General features: G+C 35.9%; 1 protein-coding gene across 1 annotated transcript in view; it reads left to right on the top strand.

Moving 5' to 3' along the window:
* Positions 1-14,367, top strand: part of SEMA3C (semaphorin 3C) — a 183,465-nt gene that overhangs the window by 160,395 nt on the left and 8,703 nt on the right. The window contains exons 14-16 of the mRNA XM_019661576.1: positions 727-768; positions 4,004-4,161; positions 14,090-14,157. Of these exons, the coding sequence (XP_019517121.1) occupies positions 727-768; positions 4,004-4,161; positions 14,090-14,157 (268 nt within the window). The remainder of the gene's footprint in view (positions 1-726; positions 769-4,003; positions 4,162-14,089; positions 14,158-14,367) is intronic.

Here is a 14,367-nt window from a genome sequence, read left to right as displayed (position 1 = left end):
AAGAAATAATTGTGGGCACAGGTGATTTTGAGAGGTTGCTCCCACTCCAGTTATTTAAATAAAATTTCACAGATCTTTATTAGGTTATCACAAGTCTAATTGTTAATCTTTAAAAGTAACTGACAATGTTTAAGAAGTAAAGTTATGTATGGAGTGACTTTCAAAAAGGATTACTATTTCAGAAAACATGTAGCTTCTTTTATTGATTCACATTTATCAAAAGAGGACCCCTAACAATATTACTTTGTTTGCAATGAAAAGAATTAATAACTGTGGTTCAGGCTAATACATCTTTCCAAAGCAACAGCTGGCAGGTGAACAATAGTGTCTTATGCAGACAGAGTGCTGTGTTTTGGAATAAGATTGGGTATCATTCCACAGCCCCCCACCCAGCTACCCAGATCAGTTCTAAGTTATTCATTGGATTCAATATTCTAAACTATACTTTTTTTTTCCAATTCTCTCAACTTTTCATTTTGTCTAACTATATTGATAGATGTGTTCTAATTCTAATTTTTTAAATTTAGGCATATATCCGAATCACAAAGCCACCCTTATTCCCAACAGAGGAAATGTATTTTATAGACAAGTATTGCTAGACTTTGAAAGTATATGTGCATATAGAGAGAAATGATGATTTCTTGAATTTTTAAAAGAAAGGAGAATTTTTGAATGCAAAATCCTTTGAGCAACTGCAACTAATATAATGTTTTTCTAACTTTTCAGAATCATGTTCCTATAACAACAATGAAAATTTCATCCAAAAAGGTAAAATCAACCCCATTTTTATTTTCTTTGCATGTAAAAAATTTTACTACTATGAAAAACTATTTTATAATTTCTGAAAAATTAACTTTATTTAGTATTAGCAAAATAATTAATACTGTTTACAGTGTACCACTAAATCACCTTCAATTTTGATGTAGAATTTACTAGTTATTAGTGGAGACAAAATAGGTTTATTTTTATATAAAAGTCTGTCAGAGCAGAATATATATATATATATATATATGCAGCAAGATATTCCAACATTTTGTATATCCTATATTCTCAAATATTACAGGGTGTGAAGCCAACCAAAATAAAAATAATCTTTCTGGAGGAAGAGTTTAGCATGTTTGAGCTACCATACATATATCACAAACATTCTCGGGGGCTTGGAATGAGCAATCTATCCTTTGAGTTCTTGCTGCAGTCACATTTTTGAGATGTGAAATGCATTCTTTTATGCTTATTTCTAAGGAAATGCTATTTTTTAGGGTTATACATGCCATTAAAAATATCTGAATGTCTCAAATCTAAGCCATATCAAAGTTTGGGATTTGGGGAAGAAATGTTAGACTACGAACATCAGAAATGTTTAATCTTCTAATGTGTGCCTTCACATGCAAATACGCAGTGATCACAGAAAGGAAAAGACCAGTTCTGATCTCTACATGTGCCAAACATGCACCTCTCTCACCCACACAGTGTTCCCAAAACAAAATTGTAAGGCCCAGAGTAGCACAGTCAAAAACGGAGTAGGCTTCAGAGAAGGACTGACAAGCATGTAAATCCCAGCTGGACCGTAAATTGCCAGCAAATCATTTAACTTCTCTGAGCTGTTTCTGCCTCTGCAAGGTAATGCTTTTCTCACAAACTTAATTTATATAAATTGCCTCAAATAAACTGGGTCTTTGGTAACTGCTCTTTGTAGGAGCCTGAGACTTATTTTTCTTGGAGTAGAGAATAAAAAGGTTTTATGTGTTAGCACAACTGATGACATGACTTTTGTGTTCTTCACCATATTTGGTCTGTTACAGATGAAGAAGTATTTCGCAGTCAGTCTTGTACTCTTTTTCACTTGACTAAATTTTATGAAGAAAAATAAATAGGGTAAAACGGAGCTAAAGATCTCATCTGTAAAAATGTTTGTATGGTGCATAACAAACATTTTCCCAAGTAACAAGAAGCCATTTGTCATTTTCCCCAGTGTCCTAGGGAGCTGATCCCAAGTCAGAATCGCCTTTGAAGTCAGCAGGGAAGCCCTTTGTTTACAGTAGTTTAATGGAAAGAGAAAATATTAGAGCGAAATTCAAAATGGACACACAGCTATTTGTGTGGCATAGTAGTTCAGGGTACAATGACAGGTTTCAGTTTGTCATTCAGCTCATGAACTTGTAGTTCACAATCCATGCCATAGAATTGTGATATACAACACACACATATGCACAGGAAAAACCAAGTATTAAATCTGTCTTCATCATTTTACATTGTAGATAATTTAAAATGTTTGATTAAATCAGTTAGATCGAGGGCAGGGTAATTGATTGTTTAGGAATTAATTTGCACAATGAACACTGCATTATTTTTACAGTGTGAAAGAATTACAAATTGCCAACGATATTTTATATACGTATACTTAAATACCATGAATTTAGTACCGTTCCTACTGTGCAAACTATTTTACTGTCTATTTTATGCTCCTTTATTCTCTAATTTATTCTTGCATTCCATAGCAGAAAATAATTGGATAAATAAAAAAGGTAATTTCTAAAATGAAACTACCTGTGTTCTTTACTCAAATAAACCAGTTTTTAAAAGTTTTTTAATGAAGCTGATGCACTCACTGTATTATTTAGTAATATACTCAATAAACACATATTTCAAAAGTTTCTAGAGAAATAATTATCGTCAAAACATTCAGTTGTTTTCTTATACTTTGAATGTCTCAACTGGGGATCAGTATTTTTCAGCCCGATTTCTGAAAAACTAATCTGAATAAAATAATTTTCCATACGATTAGAATGAGATGCAATTCAAATGATTAATTAGAATTGAAAAAATTATAAATTGATAGCTAACTGATACTTTACTCTACTACTACTATTATTCAATGTTCATTGAGCACTGAGGAGCCAGAAACTGTTCTAAGCATTTTATATGGAGTTAGCTCTTACATTTAGTTCTTTAAAAAACTGTAGGGTGGTTGCTCTCTTATCCTAGTTTTACCAAAGAATAAGCTGAGAGTCAGAAAAAAGTGCACAGCAAATTTGTGGCTGAGCCAGGATTTGAATCCCATAAGTCTGTCTCCAGAGCCTGCTGGACCAAGACGCCCCCACTGATTTAATTTTAAATAGTATATTACATATATAAAGTATGAATGTGTATAGATGTGTTTGTGAGCATGTACAAGTGTGTGTATTCAAGTTCTAGCTTAGAGAACTTTGCTAACTTGAGTTGTATAATATCATATTTGTAAATATGGAGGATCAATTGGAAAAGTAACCCTTCAACTCCTAAGAATCGTTTTATGCACTGCTGAAAGAACTGTGTAGCAGAATCATAAGAAACTCTTGGCACCCTAAAAATGAAGGAGTATGAAATCTTTTGTTTATGACTTAGTGTGCTAAAAAATCTCTGTATCATGCAGAAAGTTTAAGTGATGTCTAAATATAACTACTGATATTCTCCTAAATACTTTAGAAATTTCTCTAATGAGCATTATGTCACTTTCAAAGGCATGTGAAAAAAATTTTTATTCAGTTTTACCTAATACTACCTACTTTTTTTTCTAAACTTAAAAATGGCTTTCATTTTAGACTTGACTCTTTCAAATTTACAAGGTGATGGCTTGCCAGATTTGAAGAGTAAGAAAGCTGCCTTGTGCTTTGCTAAGAGACAGCATTCAAAGGAAAAAGCAAACATCGTAATTTAAATCTGTAATGTATTAGCTCAAATCTGAGAGAACAATGAATCCCAATGTCTCAAACACATAGCCATTCTACATGGTGCTCTGAGCTTTTTTTTTTTTTTTTTTTAACAGGAAAGTGGTAATGTTATAGGCGTATTAACGTAGGAAAATTCTATTTACTTTGGCTTTATACCCTTCTGGCCTTTGCTTCTCATTTTTAGTCTATTTCAAAATGAATCCAAGGGTTTGTGGGCATCTATTATAATGTGTTCCTGCTGAAAGTCTTTTAACTTCCACATCTGAAATAAATCTTCATCATTCCTCTAATAGCAACAGTTGTATGTGAGCTCCAACGAAGGGCTATCCCAAGTGTCTCTGCATCGCTGCCACATCTACGGCACAGCCTGTGCTGACTGCTGCCTGGCCCGGGATCCTTACTGCGCCTGGGATGGCCAGTCCTGCTCAAGGTTCTACCCAACCGGGAAGCGGTGAGTCAACATTCACTGTAAAGCGAAGTGGACAACTGAGTGATGCTTCATCCACGTCGTTAGAATCAGCTCTATTGTGGTATTCTTTAGAAACGGCACTAAAAGCGACAACTGTGTTTAGCACCCCATTTAGTCTTCGAATGAAGAAAGTGGCAGCACTTTATAACATGACATTCTCAGGGATATGTTAACTAGAGTACAGTACCCTGGAAAAATTCCTTTCTCCTTTTAAAGCACCTCTGCAACACAGTCCCCCACCTGTGACCCATCAGATGTTCCAAGCAGCACAGCATTTATCTTTTTTTCATACTACCTAATTTTTATCTTGTTTTATAGTCTCAATTGAGTATATCCTTAAATCCCACCTTCCTGGGGTTTCCCCATGTCACTTAATTCTCCTGTAATCGAATGCTTGGGCTAGTGTAGGCAACAGGAGCCTTGCCCCAGCATGGGTACCCTGAATTGCCTTGAAAACTTTGATTACCATCCTTCATCCTTGAGAATGGTGAGTGCATGATTGCAGTTTAAATAAGACAGCAAGACAATCCAAGACAGAGTGTTCCATCCAAGCAAAAGTTGAGGCAGAAAACTCTGAAACAACTTGCACCAAGTTGGAAGGGAATGCCCTACCTAGAGAAATTGACTGTAGACAAAGAGTATGCAGACGTTAGGGCCCGCCAAGGTCACAGATATTTTCAGTCATCCTTAATATGGGTCATGATGGGTGACAGGGCCAAAACCTATAAAAATGAGTGTCAACAGAAGAGAGCAAATCTGACCAGCCATGAGCACTCATGATCTTTCAAGTAAAATCCTCAGGGTGATGGTGTTTTATAGCACTTTTATTCTCTGTTATAAATATAGGCCTCCAAGGACATTGACAAATTAAAACAACCCTCGCACTTCTGCGTATCAAGATTAACCTGATCCTTTTATCTGTTAGTTCAACAAATTTGTATCACTGGACAATTACTTGCCAGGCAGTGTTCTAGAGCTAGCCATGTAACATGAAAAACAACAAAAAGACAAAAATTCCTGCCCTGAGGGATAATAAATTCTAGAGGGAGAACATACACAATAAACAAATAAATAAGGAAACCCTCTAGTATATCAAAAAGTGAAAAGGTCTGTGACTTTTTAAAAGGCAAAAAAGGTAGATAAGGGATGTGAGAAGCAGGGGTTACAATGTTAAATGGGTGGGCAGGGGAGACCTCTCTGAGGATGTGATATTTGAACAAGGACCTGAGTGTGAAAAGGAGTGGCACTGTGGCATTATTTGGGAAAGTATAACTCCAAAGACAGAGACCAGAAATCCTTAAAGCTGAAGCAAAATGGAAAGTTGAGGGTTTTTGAACATGTGAGGGACATTATTTGACTTTTGGTTTAATAAGGTCATCTGGTTGGGTTTGTCTGGGATTGCAGCCCTGGGTTAAGAAGAGGATGGGGGAGGGGAGATAGAAACTGCAAGATTAGGCTACTATAATGATCCAGGTGAGAGACTGGTGGCTCGCAGAGGAATGACCGAGGTGGAGATGGCAAAAGTGGTCTGATTCTGGATAGAGCTCACAAAATCTGCTGATTTATTACATGTGAGATGTTAGAGAAACAGAAGCCTCAAAAATGAACCAAGTTCTCCGAAGTGAGCATTGGAAAATGTAGATAGCATTTAATGAGAAAGAGAAGACTGTGGAAGGAGCAGATTTTTGGGGAGAAAGATGGTCAATTAATGGTGCCATGAGATATTCAAGTGGAAAGGTTGAGTAGGCAGTTCGAAATATGAATCTGGAGTAGAGAGGAGGGGCTTGGCCTGGATAATTTGAAAGTCTTTTGTATTTAAAGACATGACATATAAAGGGAACTCCCATTGTTTAAACCAGGAGACTTTGGTATGGATGTGCAAAGATCCATGTTCTCCCATGGCATTGTAAGATTTTGTCAGAAGGTCTGTGGCCTTTTTTGATTTCTACATAGAATTTCTGCACCTCCTTACCCCGAGATCTTCTGTCTGCACTGGACTAGAGGTCTGAAGCTGGACACAAAGTACGAGGAAAGCAAATTCCACACGTCATCTTAAATTAAAAATGACTTTCATGGCCACTATTTGTATTTTCACCCACATTTGTTTTTCACTCCCAATTATGATAGAAGTGATAATTATCACCATAACTGTTTGTAAGGAAATGATTTTTTTTTTTGGTAAGCAGTTTTAAAGCTGGCATCTCTAAAACCTAGAATATACTCTTCAATCTATTAAATAGATTTCGTGTTGAAGGAAGCTGAAACACTACACTGTCTAAGAAAGCGAGTGATGGGAAGACTACAAAGTCAATCTTACCATAGTCGTATAGGCATACCAGCCTCTTTTATGATGTGAAATATTTGGAGATTAGCACGTCTTCCCTGTAAAACTCTCAGACCATAGCTTTGGCCAACTACCATTTTTATTTAAGAACAAGGAATATTTCTCAAGTAAAATTCTATACTATATAGATAGACTATCATTGCATATTTTTTGTTTACAAGTTTGTGTTGAAATATGAGTTGACTCATTTGTTCTTATATTCTCCCACATACTCCCCAATTATCCTTTCTAAGATGGATATGTAAACATAGATTCCACATTGTCATCCTAATGTCATTAATCATGATCTTAATCATGTTCTTGCAATAAAGAACTGAAACTATCTTGCAATTTTAATGTTACAATACCATGCCTGGTATTAAATCATGTATCATGGGTTTGCTGTTAGAACTGATAAATGAATTTAGTAAAGTTGTAGGATATAAAATCAATATACAAAAATATGTTACATTTCTATACACTAATAAAAAACTATTAGGAAGAGAAATTAAGAAAGCCATCCCATTATAATTGCATCAGACTAAATACCTAGGAATAAATTTAATCAAGGAAGTGAAAGAACTGTACACTAAAAACTATAAGACAATGATGAAATAAATTGAAGATAGCACAAATAAAGGAAAATATATTCTGTGCTCATGGATTGGAAAGTTAATATTGTTAAAATAGCCATACTACCTAAAGCAATCTACTGATTCAATGTAATCCCTATCAAAATTCCAATGGCATTTTCACAGAAATAGAACAAATATCCTAAAATTTGTATAGAACCACAAAAGACCCCGAATAACCAAAGCAATCTAAGAGAAAGAAGAACAAAGCTGGAGGCATCACAATTCCTGATTTTGAATGATATTACAAAGCTATAGTAATCAAAATAGAATGGTATTTGCATAAAAGCAGACACAGGTGAAGGTAAACACATAATAAAAGCAGTGGATCAACTGACGCTAAAGCTAGTACAAAGGTTAAAAGGAAAAGTGGGAATAGCGTGTGTAATTACAACAGTAAATTAAAGGTTACACACAAACACACAAAATAATGACAAAAACATAAAGGTGGAGGGGGTGAATAAAATGGTAGTGATTATAGAATGTGTTCGAACTTCAGCAGCCATCAACTTAAAATAGACTGCTATAAACATAGCTTGGAATACATGAAGCACGTGGTAACCACAAACCAAAAATCTATAAGTGATATGCAAGAAATAAAGCGAAAGACATCCAAACGTGATACTACAGAAAGTCATCAACATACAAGAGAAGAAAGCAAGAGACTAAGAAAGGAACAGAGAAGAAACAAAAACAATCAGAAATCAATAAAATGGCAATAACTATATACCTTCCTATCAATAATTACTTTAAATGTAAATGGATTAAATGCTCCAATCAAAAGATAGATAAGGAAGATGTGGTACATATGTGCAATGGAATATTACTCGGCCTTAAAATGAATGATGACTTACCATTTATGACAACATGGATGGACCTAGAGGCTATTGAATTAGTGGAATAGGTTGAACAGAGAAAGACAAATACCATATGATTTCACTTAATGTGCAGATTCTGAAAAACAAAATAAATTGACAGCAAAACAGAAGCAAACTCACAGATACAAGAACAAGCTGATTGTTCCCAGGTTAGAGGAGGGATGTGGGGCTGAGTGAAAAAGATGAAGGGATTAAATGCACAAATTCTCAATTACAAAATAGTCATGGGGCTGTAAATTACAGCTCAGGGAATAGAGTCAATAATATTTTAATAATTATACAAGTAATATTGTAATAGCTATCAATAATACTGTAATAACTATGCATGGAGTGAGGTGGGTGCAAGACTTACGGGGGGATTGCTTTAAGTTATATAAATGTCCAACCACTATGCTATGCACCTGAAACTAATATAATATTGAATGTCAACTGCAATTGAAAAATAAAAATTAAAAAAACAGACACATAGATCAATGAAACCAGATGGTGAGTCCAGAAATAAACCCACACATATATGGTCAATTAATTTATGACTAAGGAGGTAGAATATATGATGGGGAAAAGATAGTCTCTTTAACAAATGGTGTTTGGAAAACTGGACTGCTGCATGCACAGAATGAAACTGGATCACTATCTTAGACCATACACAAAAATTAACTCGAAATGGATTAAAGACGTGAATGTAAGTTCTGAAACCGTAAAACTCCTAGAAGAAAACGTGGAACAAGAAGACATTGATTGGTCTTGGTGATGAGTTTTTAAAATCAATATTTATACACAATAGAATACGATTTTGCCATGAAAAAGGAGTGAAATCTTGCCATTTGTGACAATAAAGATGGACCCAGAGGGTATTATGCTAAGTGAAATAAGTCAGAGAAAGACAAATACGATATGACCTCACTTATGTGTGGAGTTTAAAAAACAACAATGAACCAAGCTCATAGATGAAGAGAACAGATTGGTGGTTGCCAGACGTGGGAGGTGGAGAGTAGGAGAAATGGGTGAAGTGGATCAAAAGGTACAAACTTCCCAGTTATAAAATAAGTCATGGAGATGCAATGTACAGCATGTGACTATAGTTAACAATACTGTATTGCATATTTGAAAGTTGCTAAGAGAGTAGAGCTTAAAAGTCCTCATCACAAGAAAAAAAATTACAACTATGTATGCTGACATGTTAATTAGACATTGTGCTGACCATTTTTCAACATATACATATGAGTATATTGAAAAAGTATGTTGTTTAACAGAAATTTATATGTCAGTTATACTTCGTTAAAAAAGTACTAAGAGGAAAAATAAAACATGTATCATAGGCTGAGAAACTAGTAACCATTTAAAGAGCTATCTTGATTATCTCTAGCAATGTCTAGCAAATATTATCACAAAGAGCCAAAAACTGCAATATATGCATAGTATTCCATGTCCTACCCATACTCATCTTTGGCTTGAATACTGGAATTTTCTTAAAAGTCTCTATACTATTTAACTTCTCCAAATTATTTCCAAACTTAGCTGAGCCATGTACTTATAGTGAATACAAACATGTTTGCTGAATGAATGATTGAATGATTTCCTAAATTCCCATATGTATTATTTATTTTCTTTAGAGATTAAATAGTAATGATCAAAAATGCTCATTCAGAGAATTTTCCACATTCATTTTCTTTTTTTTATTACTTATTAAATTTATTGGAATGGCGTTAGTAAAATTATATAGGTTTCAAGTGTACATTTCTGTAACACATCATCTATGTATTGCATTGTGTGTTCACCACCCAGAATCAGATCATTTATCACCATATGTTTGACCCCCTTTCTCCTCATCTACCACTCCCCCCCACCACCACCACCACTTTCCCTCTGGTAATCACTAAAATTTTTATCTGTGTTCTGAGTTTTTGTTTCTTTGCACCTCACTGACTTTTTTTCAGAACTGCAATCTTGCGTTACCTGTCATTTAAGTTGCATTTTTCCATGTCTTTATTTTCTAGAGATTTTTTTTTTTAAGATTTTTATTGGGGAATTGGGGGAATGGGAACAGTGCTGGGGAATTGGGGGAAGGGGAACAGACAAGTTGCTTTCGTTTTGTTCTTCAGTTTAGTTATGGAGGACGTTGCTTCACTGGCCCAAGTTGGCACCATCATTGCACTCTTCCCGGGTGAGGCAGATCAGTCGCCGGCTTCTGGACGGCCGCTCACTGCAGCTGCTGGCCGCTCACTGGGGCTGCTGGCTGCTCACGTTGGCTGCTGGCTACACATGGTAGCCCATGGCAACCCACTGCAGCGGGGGCTGCAGCCTACCCCGGCGCCGGCGACTCATGGCAACCCAGCTCCAGGTTGAGCTGTTGTTCAGCATCTTAGCTGTGGAGGGCAGTGTCACTGGCCCTCATATGTGGGATCTGAACCGGGGCCCTCTGGGATCCCAAGCCAGTTCTTAACCATCGCGCCATTCGGCTGGCCCTCTAGAGATTTTTAATTTTCTTCCTTAGCTGCCTTGTTAACGTGGTAGTTGATGGGTTATTTCTCTTCCTGGGCATCTACAGAAGTGAATTCTGTCTCAGGTTCATATAAAGAGGTCTTTCTTTTGCTTTCCAGTAGATGGCGCTGGGGCATTTTATTTTCTCTTGAGCTGTTCTGGCTTCTCCAATGATGGGAGAATTCCTGGTGAGGTTGGCTTCCCCTCTGTGACCAGGTCACCTCAGTCTCAGAGCACCATCCCCATGGGAGGATGTGTTGGGTGATGGGGTTCTGAGCCTCTGAAATCTCAGTGCTGCCCCTGCAGCCAGATGCAGAACTGTGTGCCTCAGCAGCCCTGGGTGCCCCTGCTGCAATCGGTCATGTAAGGTGGGAGCAGGATTGACTGGGAGAGGTGGCTGGTGTGTTTGTGCTTTGTTCTCTTCCGAGTAATGGCGACTGCCAGACCACAGCTGCCTCGTCCCTATAGCTCCTCCTCCCTTGTCACTGGCATTAGTTGCACTGTGCGACCGCCGCTCAGGAACTTTCTCTCCAGTCCTCAGCACTGCAGATATTCTGTACTGTAATCAGACACTGATACTGTTTCTGGGTCCTGCCACAAACACTGGGAGAGTGTGGGCAGGCAGGCTCTGGAGGGTGGGAGGAGGCCACCACCCTTCATGTCATTGTTTTCTGCCTGGCAGTGAGGGCAGTTAGGCCATAGTTGTCGCACTTCTGTGTTTGGTCTTTGCCCTGAGGTCTCTGCCCCAATCGCTGGGTTCAGCTGTATTATATGCTGATCCCTCAGGCAGGATCACAGGCCACAGAAAGTGCACCTGCAGACTCAATCCTCCCTTTCCCAGGACTGCATTGAGCTCTGGGCTGCAGCCTAAGGCCGCGTCTCTGCACTTCTTTCTCCCTTTGCTCCTCGCCTGTTCGCTCTGATTCGCCCACCTTCAGGTGTTTGGATAAGTGGGTCTGTCAGACATATTTGTGTGTTGCTCAGGGAATCCCATGTTGAATTATAGCTGTTTAACTTGTAACTTCAAGGGGTGATTATCAAGGAACCCCTCACACCGACTTGTTTCTGACATCACACCGACATTCATTTTCTTTAACAGTGTTAACTTAACCTTGTTTTATTCCAGTTGCGCTAACTGGAACACGAAGATCATGTGGAGGAATTCATAAGAATGAAAAAAATCATGTCCTTTGCATGAAAATAGAGAAATAGTTAAACTTGGAAATCAATGGAGTCCATAAAGTTGTTACATATCATTGGCTCAGTATTTCTCTCTTTCAAAAGAAGGTAGTTCATAGTAAACAATATAAGTGGGGTTTTTTTCCCCTCAAGGATCTTAAATATTTGGGCATTTGTATCAAATATTGCAATTTAGACTCAAATGTTATTTATTCTAGATTCAGATATATAGTTAGAAATTTTATTTTAAGACAGGGTAATCTGTTCAATTGTCAAGTAAATATCTGTTTTCTATACAAGAAGAAAATGATTTCATTGTTTATCCAAAGGAATAGACTATAATGGGGGAATAGTCGCAACTTGAGCCAAATTCCAAATCCTGCATGCAATATAAGATTACTCGACCTACCAGCATGCTGTCGCGATGCTCTGTGAATGCCTTCCAGAGAATCTACACATACAAAAGGCTCAGATGACTGCCTTGCTGATACCATTTAAGCCAAGCCGTAATAATGTTGTTCCGTATTTGAATGTCTGTGAGTTATGTGATACTGTAAAGTCAGATTGCCCAGCTTGAGGATTCATGTACATGAGTAAACTATAACATAATGCTGATCACAGGAAAATAAATTTAACCAATGCAAGTGATATTGCTTGTCTAGATGGCTGAAAAGAACCAATTCAGCCATAAGAACACACCAATGTGTTCTTATATACACTCACAAGTTGGCTGGTAATAAATAATGCTGTGACTTAAATATATAGTAAATGCAATTGCAGTAAAAACTTAATATAGGAGCTCTTCTAGAGTACAATACTAATTGTATTTTCTGAGACAAGAGTGACTTCCACTAGTTTGTGTTTGTATGTCTGTAGAAATGTATATTTGAATAAGGATTCTGTTACTGTTTTATGGAAAGCACACTTAAATGACACAGAATTTTATACCTATAATCCCATACATAGATATATGTAAACCACTGAGTACATAAGCTATTAAGTATTCACTGGGACATTGAAATGAATTTTTTTTCATTCTCAATGACCTGAGATTAGTTTTGCCTTGTAAATTTCATAATCCCTGTGAAATTTTAATATTTCTGTTCTTTTTACTGAATATTTCAATGTATTTTTAAGGGTAAAATATTAAGAGAGACTTAATTACTAACCCAATTAGGTGATATGCTCAGTCATCTATACTTCTCAGCATTGATAGCAAATACTCAATTTATCCTGGTACTCCTAGTCCGTAAAGAGAGTTCTCTTCCTTGTCTCATAGCAATGCTTATATCCATGATTCATTTCGAAGAGAATGTCAGTTGCTCTAATTTGATTTGTTGCACTACATAATACAATTAAAACTAATATATATAGGTAACACTAAGACACAGGAAATTAAATAGTTTGCAAATAATTTAAAACTTGTATTTAAATAATGACTAACTTACAAAGAATGTAACTAAATTTTTGAAATGTATAAGCTGGTGATATGTAACTAAATGCAATGAGTGAAATTTAATTGGATCCTGAATACTTTAAAAATCCATAAGAGATATGTTGGGACAACTAGGGAAATTTTAATATAAAATGTATATTATATGATGTTATTGAATAAATATTAGTGTCTTTAGTATGGTGATATGTGGGAAAATTACTTATTCTTAGAAAATATATGCTAAAGCATTGAAGTGTGAAACATGTCAGCAACTTATTTGCATATATGTGCATACACAGTATATACATGACATACACTTGCATATGAGAGAAAAAATAAATATGACAAACTACAACAATTTCTGAATCTAGGTATACCAGTGTGCATTGTACTCATATACCTATTTTTCTGGGGACTTGAAAATTTTCAAAATAGAAAGCTGAAGGAAAATGCTTTTTCTAGTAAATGAACAATTTTACTTAACTTTATTTTAAATATCCAGATCCTATCTCGATATCACTTGTTTTGGAAAAGTTTTAATATATCTGGAAACTTTTAGAAAGTATTGACCTTTTAAAGAAAAGTATGCTTATTTAAGAAAAAAATTGATAAGAAGGAAGATGCTAGTGAATTTGTACTTTCTGAGTTATCATCTTAGAAAATTTTAGGTGAATGTCTCCACACTAAAAATTTACACTATTAATTTGGAATCAAGCATTTACCTAGGAAATGCACATAATAGAAGGCTCATAGCCATTAGAGCACAAGAGGTAGGTGGGAAGAGATTGGATTAATTTAGATTGAAAACAAGGTTAAGTACTCTATCATAAGTGTTCAACAAGAAATATCAGATAATCGCACCTCTTTTTTCTATAAAAGCTTAGGCAATAAAAGATTGTAAAATTAAAAATGCTGTCTTTTAAACATGGTATAATTGGCAATGTTAATTCTAAGTCATTTTTATATGTTTCTTTACTTACAGGAGGAGCCGAAGACAAGATGTGAGACATGGAAATCCATTGACTCAATGCAGAGGATTTAATCTAAAAGGTATTAAAAGTGAGCAGTGGTCAAACTTGATGAAGAGTAGCAATGCTCCATATCACATTTCAGTAAAGGAAACATCGTAATAAATTAATAAATTTATTAATATTTTAAAGAAAGATTTGCTATATAATTACTGGTATTCATATATGGTTATTAAAAATGAAATATTATTTGTATATATACTAAGAACTGTGAAAAACAAGTCTGGCAGCA

This window comes from Hipposideros armiger, unplaced genomic scaffold (genome assembly GCF_001890085.2).
Source record: "Hipposideros armiger isolate ML-2016 unplaced genomic scaffold, ASM189008v1 scaffold_354, whole genome shotgun sequence".
In the NCBI taxonomy this organism is placed as follows: Eukaryota; Metazoa; Chordata; class Mammalia; order Chiroptera; family Hipposideridae; genus Hipposideros; species Hipposideros armiger.
The sequence above is the reverse complement of the archived record's forward strand: the minus strand, read 5'-3'. Positions and strand labels throughout refer to the sequence as shown.